We start from the raw sequence: 22,738 nt of genomic DNA on the forward strand, positions 1-22,738 counted from the left end.
TTATATTTCTATCCATTTTCTGTACCGTTTATCCTCACTAGGGTCGAGGGCTTGCTAGAGCTTTAAAAAACAAAAAAAACAAAAAAGAAAAGCGCTTTTGTAAATAAATTGGCCTCGGCAGGTATCTGAGATCTATTGCCTTTAATTGTTGCTCAATGCTGCTACTTGAACATATTTATGTTCTAAACTTTCACAAACCTCAACCTCAATTCGCTCTTAAAAGCATACATGAGGCTCACCATAAAACTAAATTAGCATGCTGTCGCTGTCAAATAAACTACACTGGTGCAATAAACATTTAAAAATAGGTGTTTGGCAGCATTCTTCCTGTTTGAGAGGCATCAAGAGCACAATGTAAAGCCAACCACAGGCAGCCAGGGTCAGACAGTTCTCCATAACTCAACACTATCCTGGAGCTAGCTCCCCACCGACTGGCTTGCTGCAATATGTGTCGTCACGTTATCAATGGTAGAGTTTTATATACACTTCACAGAAAAGTGGTTAACTTCCTTTTAGACACACTTTTATACCTTCCTCATCTTTTGTCATTTAAGTTTAGAGTGCTTAACGTTTTGTTTTGCTGTATAAATGTTTTATTGGTTAACTTCTTTTTATGCCGGTATTAAGAACGCTAAAATGTTATTTAAAGTTTTGCCTGTTGGCAACAGTTCCAAATGACAGCATTGTTGATTATAGAAATTTCACAATGTTTTCTTAAAAAAAAAATATATATATAAATAAATAAAAAAGCACCAATATATTTTTGTGTGGCAGAAAAGTGATTGACTCCCACGGACTAGAACTGAAATGATGAACATTTGTGTTTGAGATTGCGCTGCCAGATGTACCCCAAATGGTTATTTTTCACCACCAAAAGTGCCCGTCTGTGCCATTGATTTGAGCAACAGAAAAGTCAATTAATTAGCCAGTCAGTCAATGATCTTGTTTACTATGTCTGAATTTCCACCATGTGTATCTTTTAATGAACTTATTTCTTGAAATGTAAATTACATCAGGTGTTCGGTCTCCCTTGGAGGCAATTTACCTCACATGGCATGTTGTTTTTGACTGACACTTCACCCATTCAAACTTTACCTTCGTTTCTTACTTGCACTGCCTTTTCAAATGACACGTAAGGTTTTGTTTACTAGTGGTATAATCGGAGAAATCGAGGGCTTTTGCCACCTGAAAGCACATGTTATCATGGTGACATGTCAGAACATATTGTGCCAAGGTTCCATTGTACTTTACGCAAATTAACATGCAATAATTATTTAAATGAAGTGACTATCCCATTAGAAATCCCTCCAAAAGTATAAATAGCCGATATTTAATAAGTTGTGTCACTTTTCCTAACACACCGTGTTACATAACCAATTTGATCCAAGCAATCCAGTGTGCCTACCACACACTCACTTATACTCAGAGCTACTGAACACAGCTGGTAGAGGCCGATGCCAACAATCAGGCAGCTGTCCAAACACTGACCGGCCTCGAGAGCTTCAGGCTTATGGAAAACTCAGTGTCTTTGTTACCAAGGAGTTACCTCAGAGGAAACAAAAACTCACTTGTGCCGAAGGCGACCGACGAGTTATAAAGATGTTTCATGTACAGAGAGACTACGCTCCTTCGCTACTGGATACCTGCTCTTGTTTCCAGGATAGCGCTCCCTTTTGAACAAACGTTCCTCATCCTTCACCCAAAATCCAAGCGTGCTGTCGGCGCATAGCCTGTAGCCATGATGAGAGCGCTCATGTTCAAGCCTCTGCTGTACGTTAGGGTCAGCCATAGTAGGATCGGTAAGCCTGTGCTATCAAGGAAGCACGGCGTACAGTGCTTAGCACGTCTGCCTCAAAATCCTGTGTCACGTTAACATGTTTTCCTCATACTTGTGTTACTCAGGCCTTTTCCCACATTCCAGAGCATGAAGGTTGGTTAATTAAAGAGTCTAATTTGTTCATATAGGTGAATGTGAGTGCGGGTGGTTATTTGTCTATATGTGCCCTGCGATTGACTGTTGACCCGTCAACTGTCTACCCCAGATCTCACTCAAAGTCACCTGTGATAGGCTCCAGCTCACCCGCGACTGTAATGAGTAAAGTGCTTTTGGAAATGGATGGATGTTAGCCACCTTTGCATTTTACTGAACACTCACACATATGCACACGCCACACACAGTTAGGATTATGTTGTGGTATGAGCGGGAACCACAGGGCTTATTACTTTAAGACTGTTACACAACCAAAGGTAAAACAGGCAAAAGGAGTCAAGGGTGAATTTACATACACACCAATGCCAATACGCAATACAAATCTAAATACGCTTCCTGCCGACCATCATGTGACCATACCTGGCAAACAGGTTAGCGGGCTTCCTGTGTATGCTGAGCTAAATGAGTATAGCTACGGGTTGATGGCATGATGGTTTGAGACCAAACTTGCTAAAACTTTGTTTTCTTTATGGCTCATGTCTTTGGGCAAAAGTTAAATACCATGAATATCCTTTATTTATACAAATATCATATGGTACAAAAACACAACAAAGCCTAAAAATTGGCTATTGTCATATTTGGTGGCTCCGTGGTAGCATCTCGTGTTAAACAAAAGACATTGCAGACATTTAAAGTTCCTACGGGTACTTTGCCTCCTGCCATTTACGCATGCCGGAAGGAAGTGCTTTCCCCTGTTTTGCCGTTGCTAGTTGCTAGCCCATATACTATACTGAGGCTCTTTGCTGATTGTGCTTTGTGTGCTTCCAGGCCGGGAAGGGGGAGCCTCACGTCTTCAAAGAAAAGACCTTCAAGAAGAGGCGTCAGTGCAACGTGTGTCACCAGAATGTAGACAACGTAGGCTCCTTCTGCCGAGGTAAAGTAATGGAACTGCATGTTGGCCAATGTTGGACCTTTAAAATGCTAATGCGTGATGGAATGAGTCAAATTTTAAAGAGTGGGAGAAGTGTTCTGTCCTAACTAGTCAACATCATGGGCTAATCGTAAAACGTCACCATTAGACAAATCCATGGTGCGGAATTAAGGAGGCGCTGATTAAACGCATACAACAAAGCAGTACATGGACAACAAACAACATTGTGAGCTTGTTTTCATGGGGCTTTTGAAGGATATTCCACTGAAAATAATTCAGCATAGTTGAAATTCTTAGAAAATACAGCATAGTTGTATCACAAATTTCAGCGCAACTTTTGCTAGCTTCATAGCATGACTGAACATCTTGTCATGATGTCCATTTTGACTGTTAAGTTATGAAATGGTGCTTATTTTTCTTAAATTTTTCTTACGGGAAGCAGCACAATTTTGACTGTATTTTTATTTTGTCTTTTTATGTGTCCCCCTTTGCCCTTGTCAGTATGCAAGACAGCCACTCACAGGAAGTGCGAGAGCAAGGTAAGACTCAAATTGGCAAAGCTAATTTTGGAACCTATTTGTGTGTGTGTTATAACATCTTTCATGTTGTAACACTCGCATAATAAATACTAATCGTAATCACTGACAAATAACTGACAGAATCAATCTGGGGAACCTGCCTGTGGACTATTTGTTATGCCCAACAATTCAATAAATGTTATATAAAAAAAAACAAAACACATAGTACTTATTGATAAACATTTGCACACTCTTGGAATCTTATTTTTGTATAAATTGTGTGGCCCTCAGAGCACGATAAAAATACGTTTCCCCACCTATAGAAGAAACTATACATGCTTAGTGATTGTAATACATTTAATGGATGTAAACCGGGGGTGTCAAACTTGTTTTCATCATGGACTACATTGTCGTTATGATTGTCCTCAGAGGACTGTGTTTGTTTACATGTGGCTAGAGTGCATCGACACGTGTTGTTCCTTACATTCTTAGTGGGAACCCTAAAAATCATCATATTACCTGCATTTGATGATTATCATTTTAATGATGGATAACTATTTGTGAGCAGAAGTCAAGGAAAAATTTCACATAAAATGAAGTGGAGTGCTGCATATGGCCCACGGGCCTTGAGTGTGACACAATGTAAACTTTTAAGAGTATATATACAGTATCAATGAGCATAGTAACTGCTTTATTTTCTCAGTGAAGTGTTAGAATATAGCACAGTGGGTGCAGAAGTCTCGAGACATGCGCTAATGTGGTAGCCGCCCTGTCACATTCCTCAGAAAGAGCTGCAAGCTCTTTCCAAGGCCGCCCTGCTGCCTCTGTGAAAGGCTCATTGATGGAGGGATGCTCTAATGAATAGACAGAGTTGAGTTGAGGGGGGATGCCAGCCATGCTTGGTGTGGGTAAGATTGGGTAGGTAGAGGCTGGTAGCCTTCGAAGGTCGAGGTCAAAAACTCCAGCACCCTCTATCGTCTCGTCTTTTACAGTAGCTGAAGTGAGCGGAATTCTACAGAATTGTCCCCAAACCAAGATGTTGATGCTTCAAAAAAAATCGTTCCTCTCCCCTCTTCAGTTTAATTTTAGACATTGCCCCCCCACATTATGACCTTGTGTGATATCTTACATTCACACAAGAGGTCTTCTTAGAGCTACAAAATATGTATTTTATTTTCTTTTTTTACACTTTTTGTCGGAATATAAATATTGATACATTGTACTGCCTCAGCCCTATACTAATTTTCGTCAATTTTGCAATTTGGCATATCTTAAACACATGCTGTCAGCTCTGATCTATCTATAAGTAAAACTAAGCTGTAACAATGTAACCCTCAAAGGAGGGTGGAAGGTGGATTATACATCTAAGATGTATTCGGGTCAATTTAGTGTTGGTAAAGTTTGAGAGTTGAGTCAAGTGCTTATCAGTCCGGCTGTGGATTGAGTTAAACAGCTATTACAAATGTGATAAGTTCAAGATGTTTCCTTTCTTGTGCTTCATTCCCATTTGGCACCACCTTGACACATGAACTAGCAGTATACTGTATGTGTTTCTGCCACCTTTACATCCTGCCTCTAATTGTATCCTTGGTGACTAATCTTTCTTTCAAATTGTTTTTTTTTACAAAGCCGTTGTGTTGCATGTCAGCCCATTCTCACTACAAATAATAAAAAAATAAAAACAAATCAGCTTTCTTGTGCACTGTTTTAAATATTTCACCCATCTTCTGTCAGTCTTTCACAAAGTATTTGCCCACCATGTTGACAGCTTGCAGCTGGCTCATCTCTATTCTCCTAAAAGACACAGCTCACAAAAAAAAGACTAATTTTATTTTGGGCATGTTTCTCTCCTGAGAACAGAACCTCCTTATCTTGATCCCGAGTGGAAAATTGGCATCCAGTGGGCCTGCTGCATGAGGCCCAGGGGCAAAGATGTGGAGAGAAGTTTGGAACAAGACAATGAGAGAAACGGGGAGGAGGGGTTAAGAGTGGAACACTGGGAGAAGGAAGGATTAAGTTTTGTGAAATGCAACCTTTGACAAGTTGACTGGCTCGTCTGTATAATTGGGAAAAAGTGGGAATTTCCGCTGGCCTAACAGAAAACTTCATCAAAAGGCCTTTTTTCCACTGCCTGTAAAAAGAAAGTAGCATTTTTGTGCATTTTTTTTCTCTGTCGCAATTCTGTAGAAATGTCACTGGCACAAATCGGGGGGCAAAGTCAACCCGGCAGTTTTCTGCCCTTGGAGGTAGTTCATTAGCTGCGCTGCAGTAGAGGCAGGACACCACCGTTGTGTTAAGAGTATTCCACAATCCCCTGAAGGAGATGTTTATATTACTATAACACCCAACTGCACTGAAAGCCGACAAGTATCTTTTGCATGAATGCACCGTAATCCCTCGTTTATCGTAGGCGGTAGGTACTGGACTGCCTCTTGCAATCAACAAAGTAGCGGCCACACATTCTTTTGATTATTTATACATATTTTAAAGCTGTATGTACCGCCCCAGACTCTTATTTATCTTCCCCACACTCCTATAAACATCTACCATACTCTTATAAACACTTTTATCTTCTTAAACACCTTTTAAACTCTTAAACATGCATAATAGCGCTGTACACGATGTACATTTTATTCCTTAGTTATATATGTTTTCAGGAATGTTCTTTTTTTAGGGTAGGAACAAATTATTTTACCCTCAAAATCCCATGATATGGTGAATTATGCGTGATATAAATAAAAAAACAAAACAAATAATGCATTGACTACGCAATAGATGCACTGCGATTAGCGAGGGAACACACATATCTGCCTCAAAATGCCTGGGTTTTGCATAAAAGCACAGGTGCAAACATGCTATCTTCTGTTACGGCATCAATGCGACAATGAAAAAAGTCTACAAAACTAAACAATGGATATGAGAAACAAGAGTTGAAATTTTACAAGCAAGCTACATCAGCACAATGGGATCGCTGTATTAAAGAGGCCATTGATGGCTGTCCTACATCTCAATTTCATACTGTGTAGATGTTAGTCACACAGGAAGTCACATGCTTGCTGGCTGACTGTATAAATTATGGTTAAGGATGCTGATATATAAAGAAAAACATTCTCATTAATGTAACTTGACACCATACATGACATAAACATACTGTGAAAGCACAAATGGCACTTTCTGATGGTGTAGTGGTCAACATCATTAACAGCATATACACGGCGTCCACCATGTTTCCAGAGCGTATTATGGGTTGACTCACCGCTTTCCATTGTGCTAATTGCTCTCGAAACTATCCCCTCTAGATTACTTTTTTATACTTTTTTGGATACTCTTGTTTGAACTTTTTTACAATGTAACAATAAACTCCTTATTTATCTCTTCATGTATAGAAAAAAAAAACGTGTACAAAGAGGATGCAGAGTCTGCAATGTTTATATATGAAATAAGAAGACACCAATCATATACGTTGGGTAAAGTACTTTCGTTTACTGTCAAACGTGACGACGCTTGCCACAAGTGCCACTACTTGTTGCGACGCAGAGGTCATACAGCTCCAACATAACTGCCCCATAAAACAATGGAAATTAAAGGTCATGTTCACAAGGCTGTTTCAGTGGTCAGTCAGACACACACGCACGCACGCACGCACACACACATAAAATGACTCCATAAACACGATATACAGCATAAACAAAACTGACTGTGAGGATCGGTGAAACAGATTTATGTATATACATCAATTTGAATCATTACATTGTTGTATGTTGTTCTGAGCCGCTTCTCCTCACACGGGTCGCTGGCGTGCTGGAGCCTATCCTAGCTATCATCAGGCAGAAGGCGGGGTACACCCTGAACTGGTTGCCAGCCAATCGCAGGGCACATACAAACAAACAACCAATCGCACTCACATTCACACCTACGGACAATTAACCTACCATGCATGTTTTTGGGATGTGGGAGGAAAGCGGAGTGCCGGTAGAAAACTCACGCAGGCACAGGGAGAACATGCAAACTCCACACAGGCGTTGCCGGGGATTGAACCCCGGACCTCAGAACTGTGAGGCAGACTATCTAGCCAGTCGTCCACTGTGCCGCCTCATTACATTGTATTTAATGGAAAAATAAACATTGGAAGGAAAGAAAAAAAACATGCAAACTGTTGAGTATTGTGTAGTGTGGGAGAGTAGTGGGAGATGAAGTGGTTAGAACTTCAGATGTGTGTGGAAGAGACCATAATCCTTCTGATGTTGAACCCTATGATTAGGGTGCTTGTGGTTGCAGTTGTCTTCCCAAACCAAAAGTCAAAAAGACTCTCTATCTGGGAGAGAGTGCAGGAAACAGAGCCCAGACCCTTGCCAAGAGAGCTAGAATACAGAGGCAGGTGAGGAAGCGATGAAGCCATGGGATACTTCATTTACAGACTTGTGTTTTCCCATCATGCAGCTGCGCCAACATCCTGGCCGGCCTCCATGTCCCACCAGACTTCCTTTGCTGGTCAAATCATACCTCTCTTGTTATGTAATTTGTGACTCTTTTTTCCCTTCTTGCTATTTAAACATGAGGCACATTTTACTTTCGGAGTGGTTTTATTTGCCATTTTATGGTGAGCAAATCCTTCTCCTTCTTGTGTTACATTTTTCAGCAAGCAAACTTGGAAGTCCAGTCATGACCTCACTAGGGATGATTCTCTAGTTTACTTTTTGTGGCCTTGAGTGCAGCACCCCCCCCATCCGGCTGGCCCTGTACCCCATCCGCCCCCACCCCCCAGTATTCCCGTAGTCATGTGAGTGAGTCATTTGGAATAACACAAGCCAAATGTAATGTAGCGGGGACTTAATGTCTGTCTCTGGTGATGATCAACCAGCAGAGACAACTGTGCTATCACAGACACTTCTGGTAATTGCAGAGATAGGCTGACATGTTTTGTGTGTGTGTGTGTGTCTTTACATGTGTGGTGGGGGGTGGTTTTGACAAGCGAGACAATGCGTGACCACTGACTTTGCCAAGATCTGTCTCAGCTCACTGAGTGAGTGTGTGTTTGTGTGTGTGTGTCTGTGTGTGCGTGCGTGTGGGCATATTGTGTGGCCTGTTCTGACAGGAATTTAGTGGTATTTTGCCTGTAAACAGCTTTTTTCTACATTACCGGTATCAGAAAAAAATGGTTTATTACTGTATATACAAATCAGAGCTTTCGACAAAAAGAAAATGGGATGCTTTGATACAGTCATAGTGTACTAGCGCCAACAATGACACCAACACAAAAAACACAAAAAATGTTCATCAATCCATCCACTTTTTTAATACTGCCTATCGTGTTTAGGGTCATGGGGAACTAGAGCCTATTCCAGCTTACTTTGGGTGAAAGAAAGACTACACATTGGACTGTTTCCCAGTCAGTTCCAAGGCACATGTAGAGACAGACAACCTTTTGCACTTATATTCATACCATCACTGAGTGGGAACTTACCCCCGCTACTTACACAGAAGTCAGACGAGTGAACCACTGACTGCACTATCAGTGACATGATGGTTTATTAACTGTGACAAAATATGTTCCTGAAAATATTTTCCTCTGGCAACTTCGCATCAGAACCACAAATTCTCAATTCTAATGTTCTCAAGCAGCAGATGACATTTGAAGGAGGCTTCGAAATTCTGACATAGTCCCCAACCAACTAAATGGGATACAGCTAATGTTTATTTTACGACACACCTTTATAAAGCAGACAGGTTATGTTAGCAGTTACCATTTATTCATTATCAAATCTTTTTTTTGTTAGCTTCCCTGTTGATTTGTTTGAAAGACAGTGGGTGAAAAGCAAAGAAATTACACCTAAACTCCCCTTGCAGTTCAGGTGGTTTTCACTGACAGCTGAGCCAAATTTAACCTTTAACCAAACCAAAACAATACATTAAAAAAAATCACAAATAAACTAAGATTGTGTTATGCGAAAACTGTGAAGAGGGAGGAAAGGAGTGAAAAAGTTGTTTACTTCACAGTGTTTACATTGCTGATCCCGACTCTGTCTTCCTGTTTTGTTTTATTTACCCATGCTTATTTATGTACTGGCTGTCCAGTTATGGGTTCTCGTTTGGCTAGGGTAACGTTGGTCGTGTGGGAACGCTGGTGTTTTCATCAGTGTGTGCGTTGTGTGTGTGGCCTGCCACACACACACACACACTCACACGCGCAATGAGTGAGCGCGCATATGGAAGCATGAACGTGTACATTCTTGTTTTTTGGACCTCCATCTGCATGGTCGCTGTGGGTATATGTGTTTATGTGTGCACTGACCCCCAGCTCCATAACATGGAATTGCATTCCACTTCGCCGTTAAAGCTCTACCTCAGGGACCCGTGTGACCTAAGATATGCTCGGCCTTCCTCTCAGCTGCTTGGAGTTAGAATGAAGCGCACAGAGGGTGATTTCTTTCCTTTCGGAGCCAAAGGATAGTGTGGGAAGAAAAGCTAAACAAAGGGAAACATGCAGCACAGTGTGAACAACTCTTTGTTAGCTGGGCTCACATGTAGGAGGGCACCAATATGGTCTCCTCCCAATCAGGGTGCTGTGGCACCTGAGTGTGGAGTGAGAGATCATCAGGGTGCTGAGTGAAAAAAATCAAATTTCACTTAATTTGTCTGAAAATTATTATTTATTAATTACAAATCGGTCCAGTGGTTAGCACATCTGCCTCACAGTTCTGTGTGGAGTTTGCATGTTCTCCCCGTGCCAGCGTGGGTTTTCTCCGGGTACTCCGGTTTCCTCCCACATCCAAAAAACATGCATGGTAGGTTAATTGAAGACTCTAAATTGTCCGTAGGTGTGAGTGCGAATGGTTTTTTGTTTATACGTACCCTGCGATTGGCTGGCGACCAGTTCAGGGTGTACCCCGCCTCACGCCCGAAGATAGCTGGGATGGGCTCCAGCAAGCCCGCGAACCTTGTGGGGATAAAGTGGTGCAGAAAATGGATGGATGGCTGGATAATTACAAATGTATCTTTGTTCTACTATGAATGCAAGCGATGTATCATGACAGGCAGAAAAATGTAAATGCTCTTCCATTAGATGGCGGGAGCTGCAATGAACATGTGTAACCACCCGTTGCCATTCATACAAAAGAATAAGTCATGGCTTCCTGTGATTAAATCAACTTTGTGTCCAATTAAACAGGCCCCAATTTTACACTAAGTCAGTTAGTGAGTGAACTGAGAAGAGATCATCATTATTTCAATAGTCATATTTTTTTTGTTGCCATTTTTGTTTGGTAATAAACAGTGAGATTTTGCTAATGTAAATGGGTACCTCGGCTCAATAAAAGTTATGAACTGCTGCTCGATGTCCCTGTACAAATCTTTCATCTGTAGGTGTTGGTTTTGCTTAGTCGTGGCCTTGAAGTCCTCCTGTGTTGTTCTGGGTACGCTTTTCTAAGGCAGTCTATGTTGACATGCTTATTAGATTCATGAGGTGATATTTGAATGCTTGGCCAGGTCTCTCTTAGTGCTGCCATAAAATGAGTCCTGCGGCTTTGTGCAAAAAAAAAAAAAAGACACCACTTATTACTATCTTATTATCTTATCTTTCACTAATGTGTTAAGTGTAAACTTAACACCTAAGTGTAAACTTAAAGGCACTGCTGTAAATTATTTGTCTATGCTAGAATACTAGAAAATTGGGGCCTCAATTTTTACCTCATTTAAGGATTTGGCATATTGTTGATCATAACACATGATCAGCATTTTACTAGAATATTGTATTATATTTGGAAAATATTAAAGTATAATTTATACTACAGTGTAACCTCTGAGTCCGAATATAATTGGCCTCTGACTGGTTCATATTTCAAAAACACAAATCCATTCCATAGTTAAACTTTTGCTGTCATTAAACCTTTGTCACATTAACTTCAGTAATGTTCTTAACTATAATACGTTAAGTCTAAATGAGTTAACCGCTGTTAATAATGAGACAGTATTAACAATGGTAATTGATTCTTGTATGATAATTAGGGCTGCAACTACTTCTTATTTTAATAATCGATTACTCTTGATTTGTTTTCGGTTAATCGATGAATCAGGTTAACGTTTTAAAATTTCCAATCCTTCATTCAAAAATATGACTATTTCATAAATTAATTCAGTTGACTATGATTCTGTAACGTCGACAATCGGCAAAAATGTTGATGTTCTCCAAAGTAAAAAATATTTGCAAATGTCAAAGACAGTCTGCTTTTTCATGAGAATAAATATAATTATTGTTTACTGCTTTATTATTATTATTAAATATAATAATAAAAATGTACTCTTGAGAGAATGAAATTGCTAGGATTTGGACAATATTAAGTTAAACAAGGTCTCTAAGCGATGACTCGATTATCAAAAATCGATATCGATTAATTTGATAATCGATTAGTTGTTGATGAATCGATTAATCATTGCACCTCTGATGATAATTCATCATTAACGAATGACATTTAGTTTAGGGTGCAAGAACATATCAAACGTTTTGTAGGTGATTTTTCACAGACTGCAAATTTTGTTTGTTTGTCCTGTTTGTTTTGTTTGTCTTCTTGGGATTTGCAACAACTATTGATCGCTAGAACATCGCTACATGTAAAAGTTCCCACTAGCCAAAGTAAGGCGGAGAGTTTACATTATTGTTGAGTTACTACTTTATCTCAATAATCTCTGGTATTTGTAGTGCATTACATCTACCACGTCTGTACCCTTTTTTAGCTCGTGTCACAACTGTTCCTCCACGGTTGTTCTCTAAATCATGTCCATAATTCCGGCTCTTGTTGCAAGTCAAACCTCACTGTGGTTTGTGCACATCACAGCTCGCCGTCTGATGATGGCAATGATGAAAGCCCGCAGGCGTCACAGCCAGCTCCGATTCTGCAGCTTTCATCAGTGTGTTGTGATTGGGCTTCCCAAAGGAGTTGGAGGAATGGTGTGGCTATTAGCGAGCCATCAAAGCAAGTTCTGTGTTCTTATTAGGATGGTGACAGGGACTTATTGGGGACCAGTAAAATTACACAAGTAGTATCTCATATCTTACCGGCTTCAAACTCAATAGGATTTGTTTTTTGTTGCGAAGACATCCGCTTCTTTTTTTACCTTATTTAAAGTGCATGCCCGTCAAATGCTGTTAACATCATGCTCACTTATTCAATATTAAGGAATAGATTAACACAATGACTCGTGTATAGCCAAATAGGAGTGGAATGTGATGATTATTATTATTTTTTTACTTCTGTCCTTTAAGCCAAGTGAAAAGAAAAGCTTGGCTAGCTTGTTTTGTTTCAAAGTTAAAACCTTTTCAGGTCCAACTGAGCTACAAAAATTGTGTTGACTGGACTAATATGAAACTCAAAAATCAATTACATGCCACACTTTATTTCCTTTAACCAATGGATGATTTCGTGTCCACAAGCTCTGATGTGCACATCATCTGTCGATATGTGTAAAAACATGTTTGACACATCAATAACATGGCAGGGCCACTACCTCATCACCTAAACATCCCTTTTGAAGCATGCATAGAGAGGACAAACCAGCGCTGTATCCATTAGCTACGGTCCATCTGGATTTGGCAGGTCAAAGAGCTTGTGAAGGGAAGGAGGAGGGAGAAAAAAATAAATGGACAGAGAGGAAGACAACAGAGGGCTTAAGAGACGCTAATAGGAGTGTCACCTGATGGGCCCACCTGAGTTGAGGATAAAGGGGATATACCTGAATTCTCAAAGAGAAAAGATTAATTATTGGTGATTTTAAGCCTGCTGCTCACTTTGCTGTTGAGTATGGCTCTGAAGCTACTTTCATGATATTGTTCTCATATGATTATATTTAGCATGTATGCTGCACTGGTTTAGTACGTCACAACATTGTTGTCGGTGAAGGACATATGGAATCAAACCTCCCAGGCACTTCCACACCTTCCACACACTTCAAGACTAGAATCCTCCTTTCAAGCCAGCTAGCTCTCGTCATGTGCTGCTGCTGTTGAATCTTGCGCAACATTCTCCTATTCATTTTCCCGCGGTCGCCGTCTGTCACGAACATCCGTGGAGCTCCATGTGCGGCAAACAGACGCCTCCTTCTGCGGAGATCATCGTCTCAGTAGAGACTGCTATGGGTATTTGCATCTGGGTTCCATGATGAACTGAAGGAAAAACACTATTGTACAAGAGCACATATGCGCAGAAACCTTGCGCAGTAAGTCAAAATGGCATCAGCCATTAACAAAGGTTAAACATTGTGAAATATTTTTGAAAAGAAATGCAGCTTGGCAGCAGTTGCAGCTCTTGTCAGATAGTTTTGATATTTGTTCATATTCGAGTCCGAAAAGTCTCATTCGATGATCGCTTTCCACGGCCACTTCCTACTTCGAGCCACCACTAATTCGTGAACAGCCCTAGCTACCACTGAACTAACTTGTGACTGATGTCACCCACTAGGCCACGCCCCTTAATGGCACAATTAACACACGACTGTATAACAGTATGGGTATGTATATAACTGAGTTTAAAACACTTCACAAAACCAGTTTATATCTTTATTTGTCTTTTTAAAAATGTTTCTATATTTACAATATAGCGCTATCTTTATTTTTTAAAAATGTAACAAGAAAAAATGTTTTTTTTGTCGGGGGGCTGAAACTTATTCAAAGCATTTCAATTCATTTCAATGGAGATAATTGATTTGATGTATGCAGAAATTGAGTTACGAGCTTGGTCACCGAATAAATTAAACTTGTAAGTCAAGATACTACTGTACAGTACTTTGAAAAGGTTGACCAAAAACTTTGAAGGCTAGAGGAAGTGAGAGGGAGAGGAAACAAGATTTTTTGTTTTTTTTGTTTGGAACCAGTTTGTTGTAGGATGAAGGAAGTATTTGACGGAGAGAGGGCTATTGGGAAGTGCTGTGAAAAGGAAAAGTGAAGGGAGGGGAAGGGAAGATGTCGGGAAAAAGGTTGGGCACATGAAGAGGAAGGAAAGAGTGATAAGACAGAAATTTTAAGACATGTGACCTCAAACTAAGATACATAAAGGCATACAAAGAGAAGGGAATGGGTGGAGGTCTATTAGCAGGAAGTTTCTGCGTAAGCATTGGCTTGAGGAGATGGAATCTGGTATGGTGTTTTTGTTGTGGCTTAGCAGCCACCCTCTGCCTGCCCTTTAATGGGCACACATGGAGAACAACATTAGTTTTCTGGTTCTTTTGAAAAAACAAAACAAGGCAGTGCAAAGGGTGAATCAGGGGTGACACGGGTAAATCCCGACCCCCAATATAGCTTAATTCATGCTCCAGGGTATACACTGGATAGCTGTAGTCATAACAACTAGAAATTTGAAACACCTTGAACTGTATCCATGTGGCCTCCTTCCAGGCTCGGATGAAGGAGGGGAAATGCTTTCTCCTTGTAAGAAGCAGCGAGGATTGCTGCTGTTTCTAACTATTCCACACATTTTTGTTTAGAATGGCTGGATTTGACTGTGACCAAAGATGAATGTGTGATGTTTCTATAGTTTTTTTTTTTTTTTTTTTTTTTTTTTTTTTTTTTGTAAGGGATATGTCTGGAATGTCAGTTGGCTGAAGTGTGCGAAACGTGCCTAATTAAAGAGAAGGCAAAGACGACGACAGAAGGAACTCTCAGCAGGAGAGAAATTGGACGGCGGAACATGAAATGATTGAAAAATTGCATTAACAGAGCCCAGACAAAATAAACTTACTAAATGGGCTTCCCCAACATCTTGGTCAAGATACGGTTTTAGAATCAAGATCAAGGTGTTGTGCCAAAGGTGCTATATGAGAAACCGGACCCATTTGTCAAAGGTCACACCTGCTACCGTTTGCTGACTTCATTTGTGTTCGATATTATTGTAAGGTAAAACAAAGCATTAAATAGTATTCTTTTAATAAGCTTATACTTGTGTAAATATGTTATAATTAGTAAATAAAAATTCATCCATCCATTTTCCTTACCGCTTATCCTCACTAGGGTCGCGGGCGTGCACATAAAAACAATTTACACACATTTACGCCCACGGGCAATTTACAGTCTTCAATTAACCTACCATGCATGTTTTTGGGAAACCAGAGTGCCCGGAGAAAACCCACCTAGGCACGGGGAGAACATGCAAACTCCACACAGGCGGGGCCGGGATTTGAACCCCGGTCCCCAGAACTGTGAGGCAGATGACCTCACAGTGCTAACCGGTCGGTCACTGTGTCGGCGTAAATAAAAATGTGAAACAAAATAATAAGCAGTCATTAAAATTACTGTGCAATTTTTATTGTGTGCTCTCATTTTGGGCACCAACTGCTAACTCATGTTAGCCGTTCCTAGGTGGGACTCTTAAATGATTATCAGTGCAAATCCTCCTCTTGCCACCACTGTGCTGCAAATCAGAATGTTGCAACCATGTGGACCACTGTTTGTCACTACAGGGGTGGGAAAAGTTGGTAAATATAGTGACAATGTCAAGCTGGCAAAGCTGAAGACACAAGTAGTTGCTCTTGCTTGCTTGTACCACCCACACACATGCACAACAAAATAAAAGCACAACTTTCAAATAAAAAGCACTGCTTATTTTATGCTTTATTTTTTTTAGGGGTGCACGTAACAATTTTGATCTGGTTCTTAAAGGAGCACCAGAGGTTGTTGCTTGGTACTCATTTTTTTAAAGACTCACCGACCTCTGTGGATGTGCAAAACATGCAGTCACTGCTAACCACTCGTGCACCATCGTGCCCTGATAGAATACATTTTGGCAAAACAATTGCAAAAAGACAGCTATGTTGGCTTTTTACAAAAAGAAAAAAAAAAACAATTGCCTGTTAATGAGACTCGGGGGTTGAATGGAGGGAGTGCTGTTGGATGACAGAAGCAAGATGCTGGAGCATGCCACAATTTATGACAGAAAATGGCTTTCATATGGTGCTGCTGACTCATAAATAGATTTCAAGATTTTTTTGGACCGTTCGCATGGTTGTAAAAGAAATAGACCTTATCCAGTGAGAGAGACGAAAGAGAAGCAAGAGCCAAACCTAAAGTTATATGGTCAGAATTTGGATTCAGGCAAGGAATTAGAAAATCACCAAGGATATCACAACATGGAACAAGAACTGAGAAGAATTTCCCCCTGGACATGAAAAGCTATCAATTCTCAGACTGAGTCATGAACAGACAGTCATTTGATAATTACACCCGGATCTGGTTCTGGATTTAGCTCGTTATCTGCCCCTCTGCCTTCCTGTTGATTCCTGTAGGTACCATACAAGTAACAACAAGTGACATGGCTTCATGCTTGTTTGCCCCCCCCCCAGGTTCAGGGCCTGTGTGACTTCCTTTGTGTGCAGAAGTAGATATACACAAGCCCTTGCCCTTTTCCTGTCTCCAAATAAACAGTTCAAAAACAGCCGCATGATGAAGGAGCCGCCTCATTTTTTGTTTTTTTCCCTCGTGTGTTCCATCTGTTACATAAGCGCGAGTGTGCCGCTGCCTTCTTCATTGGACAGCTGTTCCCTTTTGTCACAGTTCATTGATGTGAAGGCTAACAACAGGCCAGAAAATCAAGTCTCACATAGTGTCAATGCTCCTTTATTTGCCTGTTTAGCCTTACATAACATTTTTAGAAAAATGAAGAATAAGCTCTTTTTGTGCTTTCTTGTCACTGAGGCAATCATGTCCATCAATTAACTTGTATATCTTTTTTTTATTTCTTGCTACCTCAGGAAAACAACATTTTGTCTGTTGTTGCAGAGTACAGTGAACCACGGCCTGCTCATGGCTGATTATTCATTTATTTCTGTACAACCTATACTCAGCTATTCGCTGAAAACCTCTCCTATTTGATGTTTTTGTAGTGCAAGATGGCACCAAAGCCCTTGTTAATAGGAAATTAGTAATTGGTGTCAAGGAAGTATGCTGAAGTGATACATATTGACTGAGGGACTAAGATTTTTGTATGTTGAGGAGGAGCTAGGTTTAGCCTGGTGTGTCAGCGGAGGTTACGGAGCGTCTTCGCCGAATGAGCAGGTTTTCGCAGTGGCTATTAAAAAGCCCAAGCATCTGTAAGCAATTTGTTCTTAAGGATAATGTTGTACGATGAGTTTCAAATCAAACGTTTTGGCATCATAACCTGTGCTATATTTACAGTTTAAACTATGAATAGAGGCAATTTAAAACATTTCGAGAGGGCATCAATTACTGGTGTTTTACAGTTTGTAATGTATTTACAACCCCAATTCCAATGAAGTTGGGACATTGTGTTAAACATAAATAAAAACAGAATACAATGATTTGCAAATCATGTTCAACCTATATTTAATTGAATACACTACAAAGACAATATATTCAATGTTCAAACTGATAAACTGTATTGTTTTTAGCAAATAATCATTAACTTAGAATTTTATGGTTGCAACACATTTAAAAAAAGCTGGGACAGGGTCATGTTTACCACTTTGTTACATCACCTTTTCTTTTAACAACATTCAATAAACGTTTGGGAACTGAGGACACTAATTGCTGAAGCTTTGTAGGTGGAATTATTTCCTATTCTTGGTTGATGTACAGCTTCAGCTGTTCAACAGTCCGGGGTCTCCGTTGTCGTATTTTACGCTTCATAAATGCGCCACAGATTTTCAATGGGAGACAGGTCTGAACTGCAGGCAGGCCAGTCTAGTACCTGCACACTTTTACTACGAAGCCACGCTGTTGTAAAACGTACAGAGTGTGGTTTGGCATTGTCTTGCTGAAATAAGCAGGGGCGTCCATGAAAAAGAGTTTGCTTGGATGGCAGGATATGTTTCTCCAAAACCTGTATGCATCTTTCAGCATTAATGGTGCCTTCACAGATGTGTAAGTTACCCATGCCATTGGCACTAACACAGCCCCATACCATCACAGATGCTGGCTTTTGAACTTTGCGTCCATAACAGTCCGGATGGTTCTTTTCCTCTTTGGCCCGGAGGACACAACGTCTACAATTTCCCAAAACAATTTAAAATGTGGACTCGTCGGACCACAGAACACTTTTCCACTTTGCATCAGTCCATCTTAGATGAGCTCGGGCCCAGAGAAGCCGGCGGCATTTCTTGGTGTTGTTGATAAATGGCTTTGCATAGTAGAGTTTCAAGTTGCACTTATGGATGTTGCGCCGAACTGTATTTACTGACATCGGTTTTCTGAAGTGTTCCTGAGCCCATGTGGTGATATGCTTTACACATTGATTCAATGTTGGTTTTCGGCCTTGCCGCTTACATTCAGTGATTTCTCCAGATTCTCTGAACCTTTTGATGATATTATGGACCGTAGATGATGAAATCCCTAAAATCCTTGCAATTGTACGTTGAGGAACATTGTCCTTAAACAGTTCGACTATTTAGGGTTAGGGATTTCACTTGTTCACAAAGAGGTGAACCTTGCCCCATCTTTGCTTATGAATGACTGAGCAATTCAGGGAAGCTCCTTTTATACCCAATCATGGCACCCACCTGTTCCCAATTAGCCTGTTCATCCGTGGGATGTTCCAAACAGGTGTTTGATGAGCATTCCTCTACTTTCTCAGTGTTTTTTGCCACCTGTCCCAGTTTTTTTGGAATGTGTTGCAGCTATAAAATTCTAAGTTAATGATTATTTGCTAAAAACAATGAAGTTTATCAGTTTGAACATTAAATATCTTGTCTTTGTAGGGTATTCAATTAACTATAGGTTGAACATGATTTGCAAATCATTGTATTCTGTTTTTATTTATGTTTAACACAACGTCCCAACTTCATTGGAATTGGGGTTGTAGTTGATCACTTCTAAAATCACTGTTTGTTACCAGTGCAAGCTACTTAATAATCCAAATGTTCTGAAGCAAAATGAATGTGTCTGTTATTCACATGTGGCTTTCCTTGTATGTTTTAGGTGACCACAGCATGTATTCCAGCTCCCGCCAATGACCTGGTAAGTCTCTCTGATGTGCACGTAGTTTCCTCAAAAGCGTTCTGTATGCAGAATGACTGGAACCATCTTTGGAACTCTTTCATAGTTCCCAGCTACAAAGCAGTATATGGTTTTAAAAAACCATTGAATGCTTTTCTTCCCCAAATTCCTTCTGGGAAGCCGATCCCTCAGTCGGCTCAGTTTGAGCTGTGTTCATTTCTCGCGCTCTGCAGGATTCCTGACCTGAAGACAAATGTTGATGTTGGTGTAGGAAGTAGTACTGTTTATCCATTAGAGAGTCTGTTTATTTAATTAAATCTCCTTTCTTTCCTCTGCACCCCGTCCTTCTGGCTTCTTTGCACTTCCTCCTCTTTCTCACCCCTTTCTAAACATCACTTACCCCTTCTTATTATTATCCCTGAAATGCTGTTCTTTCTTTTAAAACTTGTTCTCCTTTCAATTCTGTCCTTTTGCTGTCATCTTTCCTCGTTTGATTACAGCAGCGCAGAGGGACAGCTCCATCACAAAACGCCCAACACCTGGTGAGCGCCTTCATCTTCTCCTCTTGTCTACATCCTGCAGAAATGGGCCACAGGGCAAGGATAGCTCAAGTGGTACTGAAATCCCAGTTCACCCATCATTGTGTCAATGAATGAATGAATTGACATCGTAAAATACCCATAAATGCATTGAATGGCAAAACATTCACCTTTTCACTTTGACAATTCCTCTGTTTCTCCCATTATCTTGAATATCTTGGAAATGTCAGTTGTACACTTATACTGTATATATACATGCCACGAGAATGGCAAACAGTAAAGCACTGGCCTTTTTTAGGGAATATACATATATCTGCACCTAATTAGAAACTTGCAGTTATTGTAATATAGTCATTAAGATTCATATTAAGAAACAATGTCTATTGTAGTCATTTACAGGGCAAGGAACCAGTATTTGGTGGCTTAAATTTAACGCCAAATACCCTAAGTACGGAAGGCAATAGAACTATGTGACTTAATCCAGCCACTCAGTGAGTTATGGCAAGAACAATCTTGAAGAAGTGTATAAGTAAATTTTAACAGAATGTAAGAAAGGAAGGAAACATTTTACAGTAATATGTATGTTACTTAAAACCAATTTCCCCTATCTAATTAACTTAAACCTCCCAGTGTTAAAATTGTCAGTTACAGTATTTCTCCGGGTACTCTGGTTTACTCCCACATCCCAAAAACATGCATGGTAGGTTAATTGAAAACTCTAAACTGCCTATAGGTGTGAATGTGAGTGTGAATGGTTGTATGTTTATATGTGCCCTGCGATTGGCTGGCAACCAGTTCAGAGTGTATCTTGCCTCTCATCCGAAGATTGCTGGGATAGGCTCCAGCACGCCCGCGACCCTGGTGAGGATAAGCGGTACGGAAAATGAATGAATGAATGAATTATAGAATCACCATTTCATAACAGATGTGGACTCTCAAACTATCAAGGAACAAAATACTGTATGGAGCTAATTCATGAGTAAAAAATACATTTTATTATCATATTAATTATTATTATTGTTATAAAAAAGGTTTTCTCAGTCTAAACACCAACAATATTGTATTGATTTTCTTAAGAACATAACGGGGGATCATGGACAGAATCCAATCACATTGCACTTATGTGATATGTATACCACTCCCCCATAATGTCATTTTTGCATTGTATAAGTGATTTGTTACGGTGAGCGTTATAGTCCTCAATTATTTATTTTTTTTACTTCTGAGCTTGACAATATTATCAATTGGCATTCACTTGCCATTTCTTAGGAAACGGCAGTCCTTTTTTCTTTTTTTTTAATCGTATGTTTTAATGTTATTCTCTCTACAGGGCTCCACCAAGTCTTTGACATACACCAAGCAGAGAAACACCCTGCCAAGGTAAAGGTCATCTCATTCTCCCATTTATGACCCAGTCCAATAGTTCTTTCCTCCAAAGAGAGGAATCTCAGTCTGGGCTTTCTTCTGGTTGTGTCTTGCACTGTACTTTCATTACTTCCCTCTTTTTCTCTCAAATTGTCACGGGTCCTTCATTGTAGAGGGTTTGATTTCAGCACATTTTGCTTTTCCTGGACATGTTCATGCTGCCACATACAACCGTCAATAACCTTTACCCTACGCAGGAGCTTCAGTGTGGACCGCGTGATGGAGCGAGTGATGGAGCGCCATTACGACTTTGACCTCACTTATATCACAGAGAGGATAATCTCCGTCTTCTTCCCGCCCAAGCTGGAAGAGCAGCGGTACCGCCTCAACCTGAAGGAGGTGGCCGCCATGCTCAAGTCCAAGCATCAAGACAAGTTTTTGGTGAGGAAACTGCTGATGACTGTTTGTTTCTTATAGCACATCGTATCATATTCATACTGGACATGACATTAGGGAGGGGTGTCCCGATCTGATGTTTGAGATCTGTAATCGGTCCGATTTCAGCAAAAAAAAAAACGGTATCGCATCGGACTGGATTTTAAGTCATTTATTAACACGCCAGTTGAATTTCACTGTAAAACTAAACACACATAACATAAGAATTACACCTATTAAATGTTCAAATACTTCACAGACTTTGTTTCTTTCTTCGTTTGTGTTCACAAAAATCGCTAGCTCAAAGCTAACACACAATGAATGAAAAACACTATTGACGAGCTAACAAAGATTAGCATCGAACTCGCCGCACTTATATCTCTCAAGTTGATGAATATTGGTACACAAATGCTGCATGAATACATACAAACTGGGAATATAACAATACTCTCAGGCATATATTCTTCAAACTCTGTTAAAAATGAGTTTTATTAACCATAATCGATCCCGACTTCTTCTCTTTCTTTGTTACTGCGTATCTCATTGCGTGCACAACACTGCTACTCAGAGGTCAAGACGTACAAAGCAGTTAGTTTATGTAACCCATTGGTTAATAATAAATGGGTCAATATCACTTGATCAAGACTTTTCTAACATTCCATACTACAAAATAAATATGTATGATTCTTGCTGAAATTGGATCGGACCGACATCGCTATCTGCCAAAACTCAAGGCTGCAATAGCGGGATCAGATCAGAAGTGAAAAAGTTGAATCCTTAACATTAGGTACTTTACCAATACAATGATATCCTGCTATCCAAGAGCTGAATAATATATTATGGCTGTAGTTTGGAGTTTTGATTGGGCACTGCACTGCATCACACTGAAAGGTAGTTCTTATTTTTTTTTTGCTCACCTTATTTAGATAGATTAGAGCAAAAATATTGATTGTAGCAGATTGTAATGGACATGTTGGTGAAGGTAATAGGGGTGATGAAGAAGTGATGGGTAAGTACGGCATCCAGGAAAGGAACTTGGAGGGACAGATGGTGGTAGACTTTGCAACAAGGATGCAAATGGCTGTAGTG

General features: G+C 40.1%; 1 protein-coding gene across 6 annotated transcripts in view; it reads left to right on the forward strand.

The window, feature by feature from the left end:
- Positions 1-22,738, forward strand: part of tns2a (tensin 2a) — a 74,173-nt gene that overhangs the window by 17,245 nt on the left and 34,190 nt on the right. For 4 of the 6 annotated variants that reach the window (XM_061781107.1, XM_061781115.1, XM_061781125.1 and 1 more), the window contains exons 2-7: positions 2,759-2,864; positions 3,363-3,400; positions 19,293-19,331; positions 19,811-19,924; positions 21,180-21,229; positions 21,472-21,655. In XM_061781107.1, the coding sequence (XP_061637091.1) occupies positions 2,759-2,864; positions 3,363-3,400; positions 19,293-19,331; positions 19,811-19,924; positions 21,180-21,229; positions 21,472-21,655 (531 nt within the window). The remainder of the gene's footprint in view (positions 1-2,758; positions 2,865-3,362; positions 3,401-19,292; positions 19,332-19,810; positions 19,925-21,179; positions 21,230-21,471; positions 21,656-22,738) is intronic. The other 2 variants (XM_061781146.1, XM_061781136.1) reach the window with 1 other exon arrangement.

This window comes from Phyllopteryx taeniolatus, chromosome 1 (assembly GCF_024500385.1).
Source record: "Phyllopteryx taeniolatus isolate TA_2022b chromosome 1, UOR_Ptae_1.2, whole genome shotgun sequence".
Classification (NCBI taxonomy): domain Eukaryota; kingdom Metazoa; phylum Chordata; class Actinopteri; order Syngnathiformes; family Syngnathidae; genus Phyllopteryx; species Phyllopteryx taeniolatus.